General features: G+C 45.4%; 1 protein-coding gene across 1 annotated transcript in view; it reads left to right on the top strand.

The window, feature by feature from the left end:
- The window catches only part of fat1a (FAT atypical cadherin 1a), a 71,187-nt gene that overhangs the window by 41,530 nt on the left and 9,172 nt on the right, over nt 1-20,485 (top strand). The window contains 13 exon segments of the mRNA XM_068727147.1: nt 2,732-3,007; nt 3,316-3,526; nt 4,114-8,187; nt 8,808-9,004; nt 9,131-9,284; nt 10,532-10,765; nt 14,310-14,696; nt 15,632-15,846; nt 16,909-17,046; nt 17,244-17,387; nt 18,543-18,740; nt 19,439-20,035; nt 20,263-20,485. Of these exon segments, the coding sequence (XP_068583248.1) occupies nt 2,732-3,007; nt 3,316-3,526; nt 4,114-8,187; nt 8,808-9,004; nt 9,131-9,284; nt 10,532-10,765; nt 14,310-14,696; nt 15,632-15,846; nt 16,909-17,046; nt 17,244-17,387; nt 18,543-18,740; nt 19,439-20,035; nt 20,263-20,485 (7,048 nt within the window).

The following is a 20,485-nucleotide window of genomic DNA, read 5'->3' as shown; positions in this document are numbered from 1 at the left end:
TATCTGCCTTTCCATTTGACCATTGTAACGCTATGAAGGCGTCTCTGAGGGATCAGCTGATGCAGACGAGGGGTGCCGCATTCTAGCTCGGGCACCTCATAGCCAGGAGGCAGGCTCGGCACGGAGCCCGGCCTCCCCTCCCCCACCTCCAGCTACACGACATCCTCCCTTAGCCATGCAGAAGTACCTCAAGCTGTTCCGCTCACAATCTGTTCCTGGTCTCCTGTTTCTCATGTTGTCTCAGTCCGCATTACAAAGACTCTCTTTATGTCTCCCTGGAAGGTTCACCTTGTTAACTCACACTCATATGTTGTTTTGCCTTCTGTAAGAATCAAAGCTGACTATTGTATTTTTTTTTAAATTTCTTTCATTCCCGCCCACAACCTGTGTTTTCTAAATTTGACCGTTTCCCTCAGCTGTCTTCGTTTCTTCACCGTCACTTCTCTTTCATACTCTCATCTCAACCCTCGCAGCACTTTTTTTTTTTTTCTTCTTCTTCTTCTTCTTCTGTAGCATCTCCGTCTGTCACGTCTGCGTCTCAGTCTCAATCTTGTTCCTCTCCAGCATTCCCAGAGGAAGCCACACACACAGACTACAGAGTTTTCTTCTCCAGCAGCATTTCTACGGCAGTCAGGCTGTATCATGCTGCTTTGTGATGTTTTTGGGGGGGGCAAAGTTCCTCTGAAGTGTTGTCGAGCCTCCTCGCGAAAAAAAGGAAAGGCAAGTTTTTTTGTGTGTGCATACGGAGGCTGAATAGCCTTTTGTGTGCTCGCTAAACCATCTGAAATAGTACATTGTGGCTAGAACGTGGACACCACTGACCGGGTTCCATTCCTTTTCTGCTTCTTGACAGCACTATCAGCTCTCGCCACCTTCCGCACTATTCACAAGAAGCGTTATCTGACGCCGGCCAGATTGAGACACATTGGACGGCTTCTTTGTGCCGATTCACGTGTGGACGTGCGCATTTTCGTGAGCCCGTGTGGGGGCGGCTGCATTGCATGTGCATCTGTGTATTAAAAAAAAGGTGGATTGTGAGACAATCTGGTGCTATATGATGTCTGGCTCGACATGAGGAGAAGACATGCTTGGAGCGAGACAGCTTAGGGTGCAACGTACACTAGAGGCCCAGTTGCATTATGCTTTTTTTTCTCCCAGGGTTAATTCCTCATTCGGAAATCGTGTTTGTTTTACATTACGCGTCCTGAAGAGCAGCGTGACACGGGTCGCTCGTGACACATGACCGGTGGCAAACAGCCAGTTTACAGCACTGACAGACAGCATGCAGCCCAACGCTCCCCCTGCAAGATGACATCTGTGAGGCTCGGCAGCGTTGCCAACATCGCAGCACACAGCAGATTGTAAGTGTTATCAGTGCTGTCAGATTGAGTCTATATTTGTCTCTGATATAGGCTCACAGCGCTCCACAAACGGTATTATGACGGAAAAAAAACAAAAGTGGGCCGTCGCGTTGACCAGAGATCTGACAAATCCCGGTCAGCTGGCGAGCCGTCAACTCGGTCAGAGCTTCAGTGTTCCTGCACCAAACAGCTCGGCTCTGCCCGATTCCTTACGGGACATCACCCCCTGGTGTTTGGTATGCAGGTGTCTAATCTGGGCTGATCCCTTTGTTCCCCATGTTTGGCAACGGTAGAAGCCCCGCGCTGGTCTGGGAAGCAGAGATGGCATTCCAGCAGCTCTCCATAATCCTCTGTCGGAAGTCCAGTAGACGAGTGGCTGGTGTTGATAAAACACGCTCCCAGTGGAATTTTACAGTTTGGGGATGTTAGATTCTTTGTCGTGTGTGTGTGTGTGTGTGTGTGTGTGTGTGTGTGTGTGTGTGTGTGTGTGTGTGCAGAAAGCACAGCGGCTGCACTTTTATGCGGTCCAAAGCGAGAAGCACACGTGGAGAGATTTGTTTCATGAGTGAGCAGTTTTTGTGATAGCATCAGCAGAATATTGAATCTGCAAAGCAGTTACACTAAAAAAGTTAAACCCTTCTACAACTCATATGACTTTTTAGATACAGGATGTTATATGTCGTTGATGTCCCTGAATCGGGCTTCTATCTTTCCACAGGTGACAGCTCACCGTCAAATGCTTTTTTTTTCAGCCATTTACTCTGAATTGAATCACCTGCTCCTGTATGTAGCTCGCAGTTCATTTAGATGCATTGTGTTTTTTCACCATTGATTTCCTGTTTTCACCGTGAGCAGCATCAAGTGGCCATTCAGTTAAAATATTGCTTTTGCCATCATATGCATCGATCTGTTCTATATCTACACAACGCGGCTTATTACTGAAGAGCCTGGGAGAATGAGTGTGTGTGTGTGTGTGTGTGTGTGTGTAGATGGAGGGTGGAGAGACTGAAAGTAAATATAAAGAACTGGACACTTATTGTTTGTTGATCATTATTCTGTTTAAAACTATGAAGTAAGTTTACACAAACTTTTATTCTGGTTATTATTGGGGCTTTTGGAGTGTGGGGACCACTTCTTTCTATCAAATAGACGCTTGCGTACACAACAGTAACGTGCAACACTGGATTTCTTTCGACCGATTCAACCGTCCAGTTATTCTCAGAAACATGACAGTCCTATGTACACAATGACAAAAGTAGAAAAGGCTAAGAGAATAACCTCAGAATTATTTTTTAGATGCCTGATTTGGGAGATGATGTAAGTCTGGTTTTAAATATATATATTCTCTGCCATTTATTTTTCTCCTATAGGTGCTCATCCGCGTCATTGACACCAACAACCACCGGCCACAGTTCTCTCAGCAGGTGTACGAGGTGAAAGTCCCTGAAGACAAACCAGCTGGGACTGAGGTCCTGCAGATCAGCGCCACGGACAGAGACGAGAAGAACAAGCTGACCTTTACGCTGCTGAGCAGCACCGATCCCTTCAGCCTGAGGAAGTTTCGACTAGACCCAGGAACAGGCACTCTGTACACCGCCGAGCAACTGGACCATGAGACTATGCATCGTCACGTCCTCACCGTCATGGTACGAACCAACCAACGCCGACACTTTAACAATAGCTTGATAAATTGTGAGCTGTTCCTACATGCTGTTTAATTGAGTTTATTTTTGAATTGTTTGCTTCATTAGAAAATGAAACATCCATGAAATTAAGATAAGCTTGTTTGTTGCTATGCTTTTCAAAACATGAATAGTTTGCTGTTTTACTGTGTTACTATTCAGGAACGAATTATCCCCTGAGGGCTGTAAGACTCACGCCCTTCACTGTTTTTCTTCCTTTTCGTCCTCCCTCCTATGTCCGTCTGTCTCCTTCCAAATTGGTCTTCTTCCAGGTTCGAGACCAGGACATTCCAGTAAAGAGGAACCTTGTGCGCGTTATTGTCAACGTGGACGACACCAATGACAACGCACCCTGGTTCATAGGCACTCCTTACTCTGGACGTGTGTTTGAGTCCGCAGCCGTAGGCGCGGCTGTGCTCCAGGTCACAGCTCTTGACAAAGACAAGGGCTACAACGCAGCGATTGTCTACAGCATTGAATCAGGTAAATGCACACAAAGTTGCTGTGCGGCTCTGTTGATCCGAAGTTTCCCTAGTTATTTTTTTTTCTTCCTCGTAGCAGAAAGCTCCCATTGTAAATGAATGCAAATGGAATCAGCTCGTAAAAAATGTATGAGTCATTTTGAGCCCTGCTGCCCACTGGATCTTGATCATGAATGGAATACTTTACAAAGAGTAGGAGAATATTGAAGACTTTGTCTAGAGGATCTCCCAATACAAGAGAAATGGGTATATCCCGCCTCAGAGTTTCCCACGATGGTTTTCTCCTACAATATGCTGTTGTAAGAGACAGAAAAACGTGTCACTCAGCTTTTTGTTTGAATATATGCATATTTGACATAGCTAAGATGACTTGATGTAATTCAATTGTAGCTTGCTTTGTTCTGACTGAAACTGATTAGGGTGACTGGCTTGGAAAGTACGTTACCATTTCTGAAATTACAAATGCTTATCAAACACACCTTCCTGATACAACACATAGAAAACGTCTATATACCATATGTTTTTGCATCACCAAGCACATATCACAGGTCATTGATATATTCTACTTTTCTTGTTTCTTTCTTGCAGGAAATGTTGCAAACTCATTTGCCGTCGACCCTGTTCTTGGGACAATTACAGTAGCCAAAGAGCTTGATCGCAGCAGCAAGACCCTGTTTGAACTCACCGTTAAGGCTTCTGATAGTGGAATACCTCCACTGTCAACTACAGCCACTGTACACATTGTGGTTACTGTTTCTGACAATGCGGCCCCCAAATTCACCGAAAAAGAGTTCTCTGCCGAAGTCAGTGAATCAGTCCAACCGGGAAGTTTCGTGAGTCTGGTCACAGCCGACAGCCAGTCGTCTATTTTCTATCAAATAAAAGGCGGCAACATCAACAACGCATTTGATATAAACCCTAACTCAGGAGTGGTTGTGACCCAGAAAGCTTTAGATTATGAGGCCGCCTCTCAATACAAGCTGACCATACAGGGCACCAACATGGCGGGACTTGCCAGCAACGCAACTCTTCTGATTCACCTAAAGGATGAAAATGACAATGCTCCAATATTTCTCCAGAGAGAATTCAAAGGGGTAATCAGTGAATCGGCCCCCGTCAACAGTGTTGTTCTTACTTATGAAAACACCCCTTTTGTCATTCGTGCCTCTGATGCTGATTGCGATCAGAATGCCATGCTCATCTACCAAATTGTCGAACCGTTTGCTCATAACTATTTTGCCATTGACTCAAGCACTGGAGCCATCAGAATCACAACGGCTTTTGATTATGAACAGAAGAGTGTTTTCCGCTTCACAGTCCAGGTCCATGATCTAGGAATGCCACGCCTGTTTGCAGAGACGCCAGCCAACGTGACCATTGAAGTGATTGATGTTAATGACTGTCCACCAGTTTTTAGCCAAGAAGTGTATGAGACAACCGTCATTGTGCCAACATACAAAGGGGTGGAAGTCATTAAAGTCAACGCCACAGACTCAGATTCTGGGCCTAACTCCAAACTTCTCTTCTCCATCTCTGAGGGAAATATTGGTGACAAATTTAAAATTGATCCAATCACGGGCATAATTTCTATTCAGAATGTCTCACAGCTCAGGAGCAGATATGAAATAAAGGTTCGGGTTTCTGATGGTAGATTTGCCGCGGTTGCTACAGTAAAGTTACATGTGAAGGAAAACAAGGAGAGTAAACTGAAGTTCACCAGGGAGTCCTACAAAGCCTACGTCCAAGAAAACCTCTCCGAGAAGAAAACACTCGCAGTCATTGCTGCTGTTGGGAACCAGGTGAACGAGCCCTTGTTTTACAGAATTTTGAACCCTGACAGCAGATTTAAAATCAGCCACACATCTGGAGTGATCTCAACCACTGGGATTCCATTTGATCGAGAGGCACAGGACACGTTTGATATAGTTGTCGAGGTCACCAAAGAGGACAAATCTGAAGATGGGGCTCATGTTCTAGTGACTGTGACAGTGGAAGATGTAAATGACAACAATCCTATGTTTGTAAACCTTCCCTATCACGCCCTGGTCCAGATGGATGCAGAGGTAGGCCAGGTCATCCGACAAGTCACAGCAGTGGACAAAGACAGTGGCCCGAATGCAGAAATCCATTATCACCTAAAGGATCACCAGGAGCACTTTCAAATTTCCCCCTCTGGTGAAATCTCCCTCAAAAAGAAATTTGAGAAGGATTCGCTCAACACAGACTTTGTCATCGTTGTTATGGCAAAGGACAATGGAGAGGTAACACTCTCAGCAGAAGTAGAAGTTCCAATAACAGTTGTGAACAAAGCCATGCCTGTGTTTGAGAAGCCTTTTTACAGCATTGAAATCCCTGAAAACATCCAGTTACACACACCGGTTCTCCATGTACAGGCCAATGATTCTGAAGGCCCTCGTATTGTGTACACCATCTCAGAGGGAGATCCTTTCAAACAGTTCTCAATTGATTTCAACACAGGTGTAATTCATGTGATTCAGCCTCTGGACTTTGAGACACATCCTGCCTACAAGTTAAATGTAAGAGCCACAGACTCTCTGACTGGAGCCCACTCTGAAGTGTTTGTCGATATCATTCTGGAAGATGTAAATGACAACGCCCCTGTGTTCCTGTCAAAGGCCTACCATGCCAATATTTCAGAGGCCTCTGTCATTGGTACCTTCATTTTGCAAGTTGATGCCAAAGATTCTGATACTGGTAATAACCAAGAAGTATTCTTTCAGCTGGTTGAAGAGAAGGGGAAGAGTTCACATTTTTTCACCATTGACCGTGACACAGGAATAATCTCTACAGCTCAAGTTCTTGATCATGAGGAGATCCAGCAGCACAAGTTGAGAGTCCGGGTTGTGGACGGAGGCGTTCCATCCCTATCCAGTGATGTCATTGTGACGATAGACGTTACAGACCTGAACGACAACGCTCCAATATTTACAGAGCACACTTATAAGACTACTATTAGTGAACTGGCCCCACGTGGACACTTCATCACCCAAGTCCAGGCATCTGATGCTGATAGCTCAGACTCCAATAAGTTGGAGTTCTCCATAATATCCGGCAATGACGATCAGAACTTTTCCATCGACAAACAAACAGGCGCCATTGTCATTTCCAACCACCGTAGGCCACATATGCAGCCTCTTTACAACCTAAATGTATCGGTATCAGACGGTGTATTCAGAAGCTCAGCCCTCGTCATTGTAACAGTTACTGGTGCCAACTTCCACAACCCCACCTTCTCTCAAGTGGACTATGTGGTAGAGCTTGTTGAAAACTCACCTATTGGTACCTTGGTAGCAGAAGCAAAGGCGACAGATGACGACGAAGGCATTTATGGGCAAATAACATACCTAATTGTCAATGACTTTGCCAAAGACAAGTTCTCTGTCAATGAAGAGGGAGAGATTTTAACTCTTGAGAGCCTTGATCGTGAAAATACCATCGAAAAGGTTATTCCTATTTCTCTCATAGCTAAGGACGGCGGTGGAAAAGTAGGCTTTTCTGTAGTCAATGTCATTCTCACGGACGTCAACGACAATGCCCCACAATTCAGGGCCGCTGACTACAAAGCCACTATTGCGTCAGATGTCCCAAGGGGAACCTCTGTGGTTAAAATTGCTGCTTCAGACATGGATGAGGGAAGCAATGCTGACATCGAGTACTCAATCGAAGCAGATGTTGAAAACGTGGAAGAAAACTTTGAAATCCACCCAACCTCTGGGGTTGTCACAACCAAAGAGAGTCTCATCGGACTCGAAAATGAGCTCTATGCATTCTTTGTGAGGGCGAAGGATACTGGGAATCCACCCAGACATTCTGTCGTCCAGGTTTACATCAGGATTGTTGCACCAGAGACACCCGTTCCGAAGTTCGCTGAAACACATTACCGCTACACGATTGCTGAAGACCTTCCCATTGGCACAGAGATCGATGTAATTCAGGCTGAGAGTGAGCAACCCGTCGTTTACAGCCTTGCGAAGGGCAACACTCCCGAGAGCAATGAAGATGAGGTTTTTGTTGTCGACAGAGACAGTGGAGCCTTGAAGCTTCAGAAAAGCCTCGACCATGAGATGACCAAATGGTACCAACTCACTTTGCTTTCCCAAACCAAACATGAGAACTATGAAATAGTAGCATCTGTAAATGTTAACATCCAAGTGAAAGACCTGAATGACAACAAACCTGTCTTTGAGTCAGACCCCTATGAGGCCGTCACTGTGGAAAACCTTCCGAGCGGGACCCAAGTGATCCAAGTCAAAGCCACCGACCTAGACTCTGGAACCAACGGCCATGTTGTTTACAGCCTCGACCCCAAGCAGAACTCGCAGGAGATCTCCGAGCTGTTTGCCGTTAACAGCGACACCGGATGGGTGACCACCTTAAAAGAGCTAGACCGTGAAAAGACGAACAAATACACAATCGCCATCCTAGCCACAGACCAAGGCGACAAAGTCCAACACATTAATGGCACCAGAGTGGAGGTAACGGTCGCCGACGTGAACGACAACCCGCCCCGCTTCACTGCAGAGGTCTACAAAGGCACAGTTAGTGAAGATGACCCTCCGCCCAGCGGGGTGATCGCCATCCTCAGCACCACAGATGATGATTCTGAGGACATCAATAAACATGTGAACTACTTCATCACAGGTGGGTGTTTATTATTTTGTGAAACGCATTATCAGTATGCCAAGAGTGTTTACTCCATACTCCTTTGTGTTTTTCATAAACAGAGCTTAGAGGGGAGGTTATCCGTTCATGCTACTTAATGTGATGATAATATCTCATCTTTGAAACATTATACAATTCTATTATCTGTTAGGAGTCTGAGTTATCGCCTAATCTGCCAAAGCTCAAGGCAAATATTAAGGTCATCATAATACAGAAATGTATAATTATCTGAATAATGCTTTGAAATAGACTGGGGGGAAATACTTCCTCTGGTGCTAATTAGCATGTGTGAATAACTATGCTAAGTCTGGGAATATTAAGAGGAATAAGAATCCAGCATTAGTTCGTGTATATTTTTTGGTTGGTGGGATTGCTTGTGTACCAAACAGATTTGATTTAGAAGTAAGGATTGGCTTTGAGAAGCAGTGATGAATTCTTAAAAGATGATTTCAGTAATTATTGATAGGTATTTTGTGGAATACATTTTAAAATTCAGACCAGAGCCTTATCCTTGTGTCTTTTTAATGACTCCGTCTGCTTTCCTGCCTCTGAGTTGTTGATCATTCTGAAGTGGTATATTTCTTTTTAACACCAAACAGGAGGGGACCCACTTGGCCAATTTGCCATCGAGCACATTCAGAATGAATGGAAGGTCTCTGTCAGGAAGCCCTTGGACCGTGAAGAGAAGGACAATTACCTCCTTAACATTACAGCCAGTGATGGCATCTTTACTGCCAAAGCCGTCGTGGAGGTCAAGGTGCTGGATGCCAATGACAACAGCCCTGTATGCGAAAAGGTAAAGTTGACTTTTTTTTCTCACGACTGTGTCGTAACTTTACCGCACTTCATTTGCGTTTGTTGTGCCCTTTCATTCCTGGTATTCACTTAAATTTCTCTCCCTCTTCTGTTTTCCTTCCCCCAGTCCCTGTACAGCGAGAGAGTCCCAGAGGACTCCCCCGCCGGCAGGCTCGTCTTGCAGGTCTCTGCTTCAGATGCTGACATCCGCTCAAACGCCCAAATCTCTTACGAACTCCAGGGAGTTGGATCTGAACTCTTCATCATTGACTCTGACACAGGTGTGTATCTGTGTGTTAACACCAATGGATGCCAATGCGTCACTAGATTAGATTGCGTTCCATCTGTGTGTTGTAGGTTATTCTAGATGTTGGGAAGCAGAATGTGGAACCCTCGTGTTAAAGTCTCTCATGAAATACTCTTGGTCCTCAGCTTGGAGCCACAAACTCAAAAAGGCAGCTCAGCACGACAGCGGGTCTTACATTCTACACTCTTAAGATTTGAAAATAGTGATGTTTTTGTTTTTTGTTTTTTTTGTTTTTGTTTCTGTATCCACAGAAATCATTATTAGAAATAGAGGCGGCAAGGGGGTGTTTTCTTCTGCCCAGTTGTTATTTACTTATTCATTTTTAAAAGAGCCAAGAACATTTCCCAGCGGGGTAACTTAAAGACCCATAGTGGCACTAAAACACAGAGTCGCACACTAAAATTCAATTTATGGCCACTATACTTCTTGCCTGCAAATAATTTCTTCTTGGAGACCCTCTAAATCAGAGATTCCATCTGGCTGCTGGGATGAAAAATGAGAGCAGGAAAAAAAAAAGAAAGAAAAACAATGCCAGTTAATCACCGCCAACGTGGTTTTAAAATAAATGCCAAGTTAACGCATGAAAGGACAAAACAAACTAAGCCAGTAGATTTAAACAGCCATCCAACATGTCTGCTGCTGCATAGAATCCCTAAGTAATGGCAAAATTCTGCTTTTAATATGCTGAGAGTCAACAATACCATCCAGCTGTCTTTTGGCAATCGTCAATATTCCGTTTCCAGCAGCAGTGCTACTGTTATGGAGAGGGGATGTTATTTATTTTTTTTCAGTGCAGACAAGTAGGATTATTGCAGATGAGGACCGCCAAGAGGCTCTGGAGTTTTCCAGAGAGGTTGTGGTAATGTTGGCTGCCTCACATCCCAGGACACTTCCAAGCTGCTCTTAGCTGCCAACTCCGATGGTTCCCTTCATCCTTCCACTCTCTTTGCTCCATTCTTCCTGCTTTCGCGCTTCAATTATTTATTTATTCCCCTCTTCTCACTCTTGAAAGCCATCGGTTGTTTCACTGTTTTTTTATTTGGTTAGTAGACAGGAGACAAGGGGGTTCCAGTGCTTTAGAGTATACTGTACATGGTTTGTCCTCTGATGCCTGTCTGTAAGTTGAATGTGTTTTATGTTCTTTAAATAGCATATGAAATCCTTCTTGGGTCTTGTGTGTTTTGTGTGTTTTTGCTCAAAAGCCTTCTGTTTCACCTGCAGGGGAGTTGAAGACGGCACAGCCCCTCGACCGAGAGGAGCGGGACGAGCACAGGTTCAAAGTGCGGGCGGTGGACGGAGGAGGGCGCTACTGCGAGGCCGACGTCCACATCACCGTGGAAGACGTCAACGACAACCCGCCTCAGTTCTCCTCTGATCCCTACACCATCACGGTCTTCGAGAACACAGAGATGGGCACATATGTGGCAAAACTGCTGGCCAACGATGTTGATTCTGGTGAGTTCATTCTCAGTCACCTTTCCATGGCCGTGTGTTTGAGAAACAATCAGTCCGTTAACTTCAAAAAAATTGAATCAGCAAGGAAAGTGAATCCAGTACTATAACGTTGGCTAAGCCCCGCCTCCATTTTGCTGGTCTTATCAGCTGTAGTTAGCTAACGAGTTAAGCTGTCGTTAATTAGAAGTTAATGTTGAAATGATGCAAATATATACCTTTTAAAAGGGGGGTTTAACATCACGGTATACGGCATGCATATGCATCTTGGATAAATGCTGACTCACAATGCACGGGTTATTATCTCTCCTCTGTGCGACGTCATTACACTAAATGGCGAAAGGGAAGGATAACAAAAGTGGAATTTCATGAATGATCAACCCCTCAAATTAAAAGCTCCATTACACTCTAATGAAATTTCTCTCTCTGAAGCTGAATCCTCAAAAGGGCTGATTGTAATTTTCCATTTGCCTGGTGCAAAGCCACAGGGCCACATATTTATCCGCGGCTTCTTCACCTTTCAGCAAGCATTGCCCGACCACCGAGAGGCTCGCGTGTGGATAAGACTGAGAACTCACACCACGCAGTTAAACAGTCATTTCAAGCTCCTTGAGACTTTATCCAGGAAAGCATTGGACCTGCCGTTCCAGATTACTCCTTTAGTTTAGTGGAACACAAGCCATTCGAAGCCTTCACTTTCTATTTCCCCCTCCTTTTTTTTAGTCCCTCGTTTTGGGTGGACTGACAGCTTGACAGGACGAAACGGAGCTAGAATTGGATCCCTCAGAGAGAAACCTTAAGTAGTGAATGGAAAGCGCCGGTATTAAGACATGTCTTCCCCGAGGCTTTACTGGCACAAATTTTGCTCACATTTTGGATATCAAGGATAAGGGTATTTGAAGGAGGGGTGGAGAAAAAAGGTGCTTCCTGCAGTTTAGCCAGGGGCAATAATTATTTAGAGTTACACCGAGTGAAAGCAGAGCGGGATTTGATTAGTATTTCTCTCACATGTGGGTATCACACACATTGAGATTTCTTTTGTGTGTGTGTGTGTGTGTGTGTGTGTGTGTGTGTGCCTGTCTAGTATTTTTTTTATTTAGGTTCTAACTTAAAGCGCAGCTGGCAAGTCCCAAGCATTAAGTAGAGTGTACAAGAAGAATTTGGTGTTTAGCTTTGACCCAGTTCACTCAGGCTTCAGTCAACTGTCTTAGCAGGCAAACATCAAAATGTGAAGCCTCCTCCGAAGAGAATAGAGATATTTGACTGTGCATAGCTCTGCCAGGATTCATTCTTGGCTCTGGCTGCTGTGTGCCACTGCCTCAAAGATCCACCTGCCCATTTTGGCTGGAAGACGTCTGATACTTAACAGCATTGCTGCTCCTCAGTTCAGCCTGCTGAAAGGGCAGCACTTATCAGGGCGGAATAGTGAAGAACCAGACTGACAAACAGATCCAGACTGGTGGCCATGATCTGACAAACTAAAGTTATGCGAGTACACATTCCTCCTGTGATTTGGCCTTATCCCTTTATCACTCTGCCTGGATCAGAGTGTCTCTCTGCACTGCCTCGCCGTTGTTATTTTCTTCTTTCAACTTCCCATATCCCTCCATTCTGGAGGAATTTGAAAATGTTGTGCTTTGCCACCGTGGCCCTGCACCACATTCATACATGTTCTTGACAAATACTGTAGAGAAAATACTGTAGAGAAAGATGTCTTAAAGTGCCAGCTGTCCTCAAAATGAAATCTGTCGTTGTTGCTTTTAAGATTAAAATAATTGTGTTTGACAATATTACAGAGATTTACATTAATACTTTGCTGTACAACATTGTCTTTAAAGGGGAACTGCACCCATTTTCAAAATGCATACATGCTATTCCTACGGCGTAAGACAAAAATGTTAGTAAACGTGAACAACTCTCCCAAATCCCAAAACTAGTGTGGAACTGCTCCATAGACAACGACTTGGGAGAATTGTATAGTTAATTAATTAGGGCTGTGCAAAAATATCAATATAGCTTACTATTGCGATAATTTTCCGACGATAGTGTATCGATTATTTAAAATAAATTGGGTCCACTGGTCGTCGTGCCGTCTACCCTAACCCTAAATGGAATGTTTAGGTCATTTGCAATGCTAGATATTTAAAAATGTGCTCAATAATTTACATGAATAAAAGAACGACGACCAGTTACGTTTAAATATCACCACACATCGCCAGGTAGGGTTGGCTAGCTAACCATCTCTGGTACGGAGTGACAACCCTGCTCCAGTAAAAGCTCCAAAGTCTGCGGTGAAGAAATATTACCCAGAATGCATTGAATGTAGATTCACAATGGCAGGCAGTGATAGGTGAGGGTTAGCAGAATATGTTTTGCCATTACAGCTGACAGAAGCATACAGCCGTGAAGGTGGTCCTTGGGATTTTTTTTGTCAATCAGAAGTTACAAAATGTTGAGAACCCGTGTTATAGATGACACAGAGAGTGTCATCTATAACACGGCAGTAGCAGAATGTTGTGAGTATTTGGGTACATTTTCCGTCACAACACTGAGAAACCTCTCAAAGCTCATTTGGGTTTAAAAATAAACACAAACACCCCCCAGTCATGGTCTATAGAACAGCTCCACACAATATAGACTTCTCCGGTTTTGAGAAAGAGTCGCTCATGTTCACAAATATTGATTGAACGTTCCTCGCTATGGAAACAACATATTGGAATTCTTCATTTCGGTGGTGTTCCCCTTTAATATACGGCTGCAACTAGGAATTATTTTTTCATTAATCTGCTGACTATTTTCTCGTTGAATCACTTATTTGTTCGTCTACTTCGATATAAACTTTCCAGCCATGGGACTGAGATGAGCGTAATCATACCTGCATGAGGCAATTTAGCCAATACAGAGTCAGCACAATTCACTTAACTACCATTAAGCAATTGTCTCAAGGATGATCACACCAGATAAAAGTGATGGGAAACTATATAAGCAGGGCTCCCCGTGGTGGTCTCTCCAGCATCATAATGAGATCCACGGAGGACGGGGGCACTTACCTGATAAATTGGAATATAATAGCGTATTCCAAATGGGGGCCACCTGCAGAAAGGCATTATGATTATTATCGTGATCCGTCTCTGTCTTGTTGCTGGGAGCGTCCTGCTAGTGGGAGGACATGAGTTATGAGGATGGCATGGATTAGACGTTTACAGCTCCTGTTTATCAGAGGCCGTATGAAAGATGGATATGTCGGAATGAGAGGAGAGGGCGACGATTTTAATCATTCAAGAATCAATACATCAATATACAAATCAATATGCTTGTTACGTCCTGTACTTAAAAGGAATATTTCTGTTGATGTGGATATTTATCTCACGGTGTGAAGATAGAATTTCACTCAGCAGGTTAATTGCTGAGATGTGGGTACAGGGACAGGTTGTAAACTGAGAGGTATCACATCTTAGCACACAGGAATGATTATGTGAAGACTTAAGATTCAGGTTGCAAAAAAAAAAAAAAAACTTCTTTTTTTTAATCTTTTCTGTCATCCCAGGTCTTAACAGCGACATCCTCTACTCGTTGGTCAATTCCGCTGATGGATTCTTCTCGATCGACGAGCACAGCGGCGTCGTTAGCCTGGAGCGCGCCCTGGACCGCGAGGTGCAGTCGACGTACGAGCTGAAGGCCCGCGCCAGCGACCGGGGCTCCCCGCGCCTCTCCTCGCTGTGCCAGGTGGTGATCTCCGTCCTGGACATCAACGACAACCCGCCGGTGTTCGAGCACCGCGAATACACGGTCACCGTGCCGGAGGACGTGGCGGCGGGCTCGCAGCTGCTCAGAGTGCAGGCGGCCAGCCGGGACACGGAGGCCAACGGAGAGATCTCGTACGGCATCATCAGCGGGAACGAGCACGGCATGTTCAGCGTGGACCCACACACGGGTATGTGGGAGCGTCCGATAGATGGCTTTTAGCTCAGCTTTGACTATGCTCTTAGCTTTCTCATTACATTACAGTCATCTAGCAGACGCTTTTATCCAAAGCGACTTACAATTCAGTATCTATCTACACACCGTAGACGCAGCTACGGGAGACATTTTTGGGGTTAAGTGTCTCGCTCAAGGACACATTGACGTGAGACTAGCTGGAGCCGAGGATCGAACCTCCGACCCTCCGACCCTCTGATTGAAAGGCGGCCCTGCTCTCCATTTAGCCACGGCCACCCGTCGGTTCTCCTTATTGGTGGTGTAACAAATACTTAAGTATTGCTTCCAATCCAATAAATATATGGGATATTGACTTACTAAACCAAATTACATTTCTACTGCCACCACCGGGATTAAAGGTACCCTTTGCAGACTGCCATCAAACAAACATTGATAAGCTACGCACAGCTAAAATGTTTTTAAATAATTCATTTTTTTTTTTTAAGATTTTTGCAAGGAAGGACATATGTTTATCCGGTTTGTTTGGCTTCGAGGAGACACACAATGCTGATTATTTTGTTTACACCGAGGCGTCCTCATGGCACGGGGAGTTAAACATCAGGAGCGTCATTGCCCGGGTCATGTAATTGTTGTGGAGTCTACACAGTCTGCATTCCTGTCTGAACATTATCATGGCATCATGCTACATTGCCTTGGGGAAGGAATGACTCACTAGTAGGTTATCCCTTTGCAAAGGGAAAGCTTCAAAGACAATACGTTAGAATAAAGAAGCACAATGTTTTTCATCAGATTGATTCGTGGTGTCATAGGTGTGTTTTTTTAATTTTTTTTTACCTTTAGATAATAATAATTGGTAGTGTGAGTTCATGACGGGACACCAGCTCTTTCCGTCCCTCTCTTGACTCCCTGCTGTCTCTTCGCCGTCTCCAGGTGACATCTTCGTGATCGAGCCGTTGGACTACGAGGTCTCCCACGAATACTACATCACCGTAGAGGCTACAGACGGAGGCTCACCGCCGCTCAGCGACATGGCCACTGTGAACATCAACCTGACTGATGTCAACGACAACAGACCTGTCTTCAGCCAGGACGTCTACACAGCCGTCGTCAGCGAGGACACTGAGCTGGGAAAGACCGTGATGGCGGTACGGATGAGTATACTACTCATACAATAGACGCGTGTTGTAAGGGCAGTAACCCTTAATTAAAGCTGCGAGCAGGGTGAAAGACATTTTTATCTCTCTCTCTCTCTCTCTTAACTTTCCTCCAGCTAGATCTGCCAGACTGCTCACCTTCTCACTCATCGTCTTTAATTTATTCTCTCACAGCCTCGCTCCTCTCTGCCCATTACTCACTGCATACACTATCACATATCTGCACATGTGGCAAATCACCATCTGGTGGCACAGCTAAATCAGGACCAATGTTCTTCATGCTCGCTGCACCCCTGTTCTCGTGCATTATCTGACACACATGCTCAAACAGTTTAATTGAAAGGCGTTCGACTCATTAAGCCTCTCTCCGAGATAAGGCATTCTCTACCTTCTGCATGTTAAATGTTCCCTCCATCTATTTCTGTCTGCTCCTCTCGTAAAAGACCTCTGCTTATGGTCATTTATCTCTGTGTCTAATGTACCTGGATATAAATGATCTATCACAAAATTTGATTTTAATAACTGCCATTGTCTCATACTTCCTCACTGTCTGTTGATTTCCCCGGGGATGCCTGTCGATATGTGACCTCGGGCGCACAGGAGAAAAACTTGAATGATTATTTGCATCATCGGTTAACCAGACGATTGATAAACGATGAGTCGCTTTGTCTATAAAATGCAAGACAATAAGGGACAAGTTTCTAAGAGCCCAGATGTCGTCTTTTGTTCGACCAACAGTCCAACCAAAACCAAAAGGTTTTCAGTTTACAATGATATAAAAACAGAAAATCTGAGATATCAGAGAATCTGGAAATGTTTTCCATCTTGCCATTGACACCACATTTTTTCCAAACTGAGTCCCGCCCCCTTTAAACCAGCGACGAGCACCGACAGACACAACTGTAGAACGCATCGATCAGAGGAAGAAGAGTTTTTTAACGGCCTTTTAACGCATATGTTAACATAACAAGTAAGGGCGTTCAATTGTCCTGTAAAGCCGCATTCAAGGCTTGTTGATTGATCGTTGTTGTGATTGTTTGATTGATCCAAAAGGTGGTGGCCGAGGACCTCGACGGGCCTTCTTTCGATCACGTGCGCTACTCCATCGTGGACGGTAACCAAGGCAGCCCCTTCACCATCGATCCGGTCAGAGGAGAGCTTAAAGTTGCTCGACAGCTGGACAGAGAGCGAGTAAGAGAAACAGCAGATACAATGCTGACTGTACACATATAGTTTAATCCACTGAGAGACTAATTGCCCTCTATGCAGAATCCAATAAGAGTCATGTCAGTGCCAAATAGGGAAGCTTGTTTACTGATCTCGGCCACATTATTGCTTACAAAAGCAGCGCTGCCTTTGAATGCTTACTCCTTCCCTCTCTTTCCCAGACGTCAGGGTACACTCTGATGGTGGCGGCCTCAGACAACGGGTCGCCCCCTCTTTCCAGCAGCGCCGTGATCAACATAGACATCTCGGACGTCAATGACAACCCGCCGCTTTTCTCCCAGGCCAACTACAGCCTCATCATCCAGGTGAGAGAGGGGGAGAGGGGTCAGTGTGGCTGATTAGAGACGGAGAGCATGAGAACGAGGTAGATGGGAAGGGAAAGAAAGAGAAGGGGAGGTGCCGAGGGGGATTGCAGTGGACACAGAGAGAGGGATTAACAGGATGGAATAATGGGAGGCTGTGCGACTAGAATGTCAAGAGGCAAGGAGGATGTTGGAGCTACAGAGGTAAGGACAGGGATGGGGGGGGGGGCAAAAAGACAGAGGCTGCATCTTAAGTTTAAGAATTCAGATAAAGGATGGAAAGGAAAGGCTGAAAGACAGGAGTGATGAAGAGTGGATACTGAGCTGATAGTGGATGATTGACTGGTGTAAATGGAAGACGTGTGAGAATGAGAAGAACGAACAGAAAAAGAAAAAGAAAAAATCGTGATTCCAAAAGGTAGGATGTAAGATGATTCGTTTCCAATTTTCATGTCTGTTTAGAAAACTGTAAAAAAAAAAAGAAAAGAAAGCAATTTAAAAAATGCTGTCAGGGGGCAGCGCACACATTGTACACAGCTCAAGCACTTCAGAATGAAACATTGTTTTGTCTCTGACCGGCTTTATTTTACTTACTATGGATCCTCGATCAAAGTGAAGCACAAAATCACACTAAAGCAGAACAAGAAAGAAACACGGGGCACACACGATACACCAGCAGCAATATCCAGAGTTGTTTCTTTAACACTTGAGAGAAAAAAGTGAGTTTTGAGTGAGGAAGAGCCAACAAACGGGACGCAAAACACTTCAGGCAAAGCCTTAATTGTAAAACTAACATGGTTCCTTTTACCGGGACTCATCAGAAGCCTTGCCACAACATCGGGGACCGGCTGTTAGACAAGCACAACTGACAAGTCCCAGCACTGAGTTAATAACGGTAGAAGAAGACTTTAAAGTGGCTATAATCAGTATTTTTATCTCAGCAATGGATCAAACGACATGTTGTGTGCTGGTTTCTTGACATCTAATATATAGTTTCAGGCAATCACCGGAACGTTTTCTCTCACATCAGCAGTGTTCTGTGGGTGTACATCCTAACTCCTGAAAAACATTACACTGTCAAACATTACAGAGCTGAAGAGCGCCAGGTGAACCACCTCCACCATCCAACATTTCACGTTCCCCTCTTGTGTCCCACAGGAGAACCGACCAAAAGGCACAAGTGTTCTTCAACTCACCGTAACCGATCGGGACGCTTCCCACAACGGCCCACCTTTCACCTTCGCCGTCGTGGACGGGAATGAGGGCGATGCTTTCCACATCAATCAGCAGGGAGCTCTAGTGGCCGTGGGGGCGCTGGATAGGAAAAGTAAAGAACACTACCTACTTCAAGCACAGGTGAGTCACAGCACGGAGGAGAAACCACAGTTGAGAGGTTGTATTGATTTAACCGTCAAGCTCCAGCAACCTGATCTATTTGTCTTCCCTCTTTTCCCGTTCTGTACCTTTTTTCTGTCATGCTCACTCATTGCTATCTCCTGCTCTCTCTCTCTCCCCCCCCCAATTAGCCAATGTTCATCTCTCCATCTTGAACCTTTTAAATATATTCCAAATAAAGCTTTTCACCACGAGAAGCCGATGTGTGTAAGATGCTGAATTTAAAATAGGCATGCAATAAAGCTGCTGCATCTCACAGCAGAATCATAAATCAAAGACATTTAGGTTTGCATGATCACGCGTGCTGCCGGGTGTTGATGTGTCACCTTAGAGGAAAGAACAGGGACAAAAAAAAAAAAAAAAAAAAACGAGTGGGCAGATGGGATATGAAATGTAAGTGTGATGTCTTGTTGCGCGAGATGCACACTCAGATTTGAGTAATAGTTTTTTGTGCAGAACGGATGACCGTCCGTGTGCAAGTGTGAATGATAAAATGCACGATCTTTAGAGGTTTTGTTGGCTTTAATATCCAGTTCACCTTCAGTGTGTAGATGTCGCCAACTTCAGGATATCAGTGAAAGAGCTTGATTGCCCTCTGCTGTTGGAAAAATAGAGCTCACAGTGTTTCCTCACACACGTGTCTCCTTCCTCATGTTCAGGTGTCGGACAGTGGCAAGCCTCAGCTCTTTTCCGCCGCCTTCATCAGCGTGCGCGTAATCGAGGAGAGTGTCTACCCTCCTGCCGTACTTCCGCTCGACATCTTCGTGACCACCGCTGGCGACGAATACCCCGGAGGAGTCCTGGGCAAGATCCACGCCACCGACCAAGACATTTACGACACGCTCGCGTACAGCCTCGCCCCTCCCTCCTCCGCGTCCTCAGACGAGAGCGGCGCCCTGTTCTCGGTTTCCGCCTCCGATGGAAAGGTCATCGCCCTGCGGCCTCTCGACGTGGGCCACTACCCTCTCAACGTGACGGTGACCGACGGCCGCTTCACCACGGCGGCTGACGTCACCGTGCACGTGAGGCAGGCGACTCGCCAGGCGCTGGACAACTCTATTGCGGTGCGCTTTGCGAGCATCGCCCCCGAAGAGTTTATTGGGGACTACTGGCGCAACTTCCAGCGGGCGCTGAGAAACATCGCTGGCGTCAGGAGGAGTGAGGTCCAGCTGGTGAGCCTGCAGCCTACAGAGCAGGGAGATCTGGATGTGCTGCTGGCTCTGGAGAGATCTGGCAGTCCATACCAATCTCAGGAGGTAAGAGCAGCCATGCTTACATTTGATGTTTCTAGCTGATGGCACCAAACTGTTGTTTTGTCTTTGGGCTGCAACTAACTACCATTGATCTGTTAATTATTTAGTCCATAAAGACAGTTTAGAACAATGCCCACGGCGATGTCTTCAAATCACTTATTTTGTCCGACCAACTGTCCAAACCCCAAAGATAAAGAAAGGCTGATGCTCATGTCTCAATTGTCCTTCAGGTCGTCTTCCACAAGCTGAACTCCTCCGCAGCTGTGATCGAGGAGATGACGGGGGTTCGCATCGTGCGGGTGGTGCAGAAGCTGTGCGCAGGTCTGGACTGCCCCTTAAGCTTCTGCGATGAGGTCATCTCGCTGGACAAGACCGCCGTGTCCACCTACAGCACGGCTCGCCTCAGCTTCGTCACCCCGCGACACCTGAGGACCGCGACCTGCCAGTGCGAAG

This window comes from Cebidichthys violaceus, unplaced genomic scaffold (assembly GCF_023349555.1).
Source record: "Cebidichthys violaceus isolate CVI_PGR_0920_01 unplaced genomic scaffold, fCebVio1.0.p SCAF_4, whole genome shotgun sequence".
Taxonomy (NCBI): Eukaryota; Metazoa; Chordata; class Actinopteri; order Perciformes; family Stichaeidae; genus Cebidichthys; species Cebidichthys violaceus.
The sequence above is the reverse complement of the archived record's forward strand: the minus strand, read 5'-3'. Positions and strand labels throughout refer to the sequence as shown.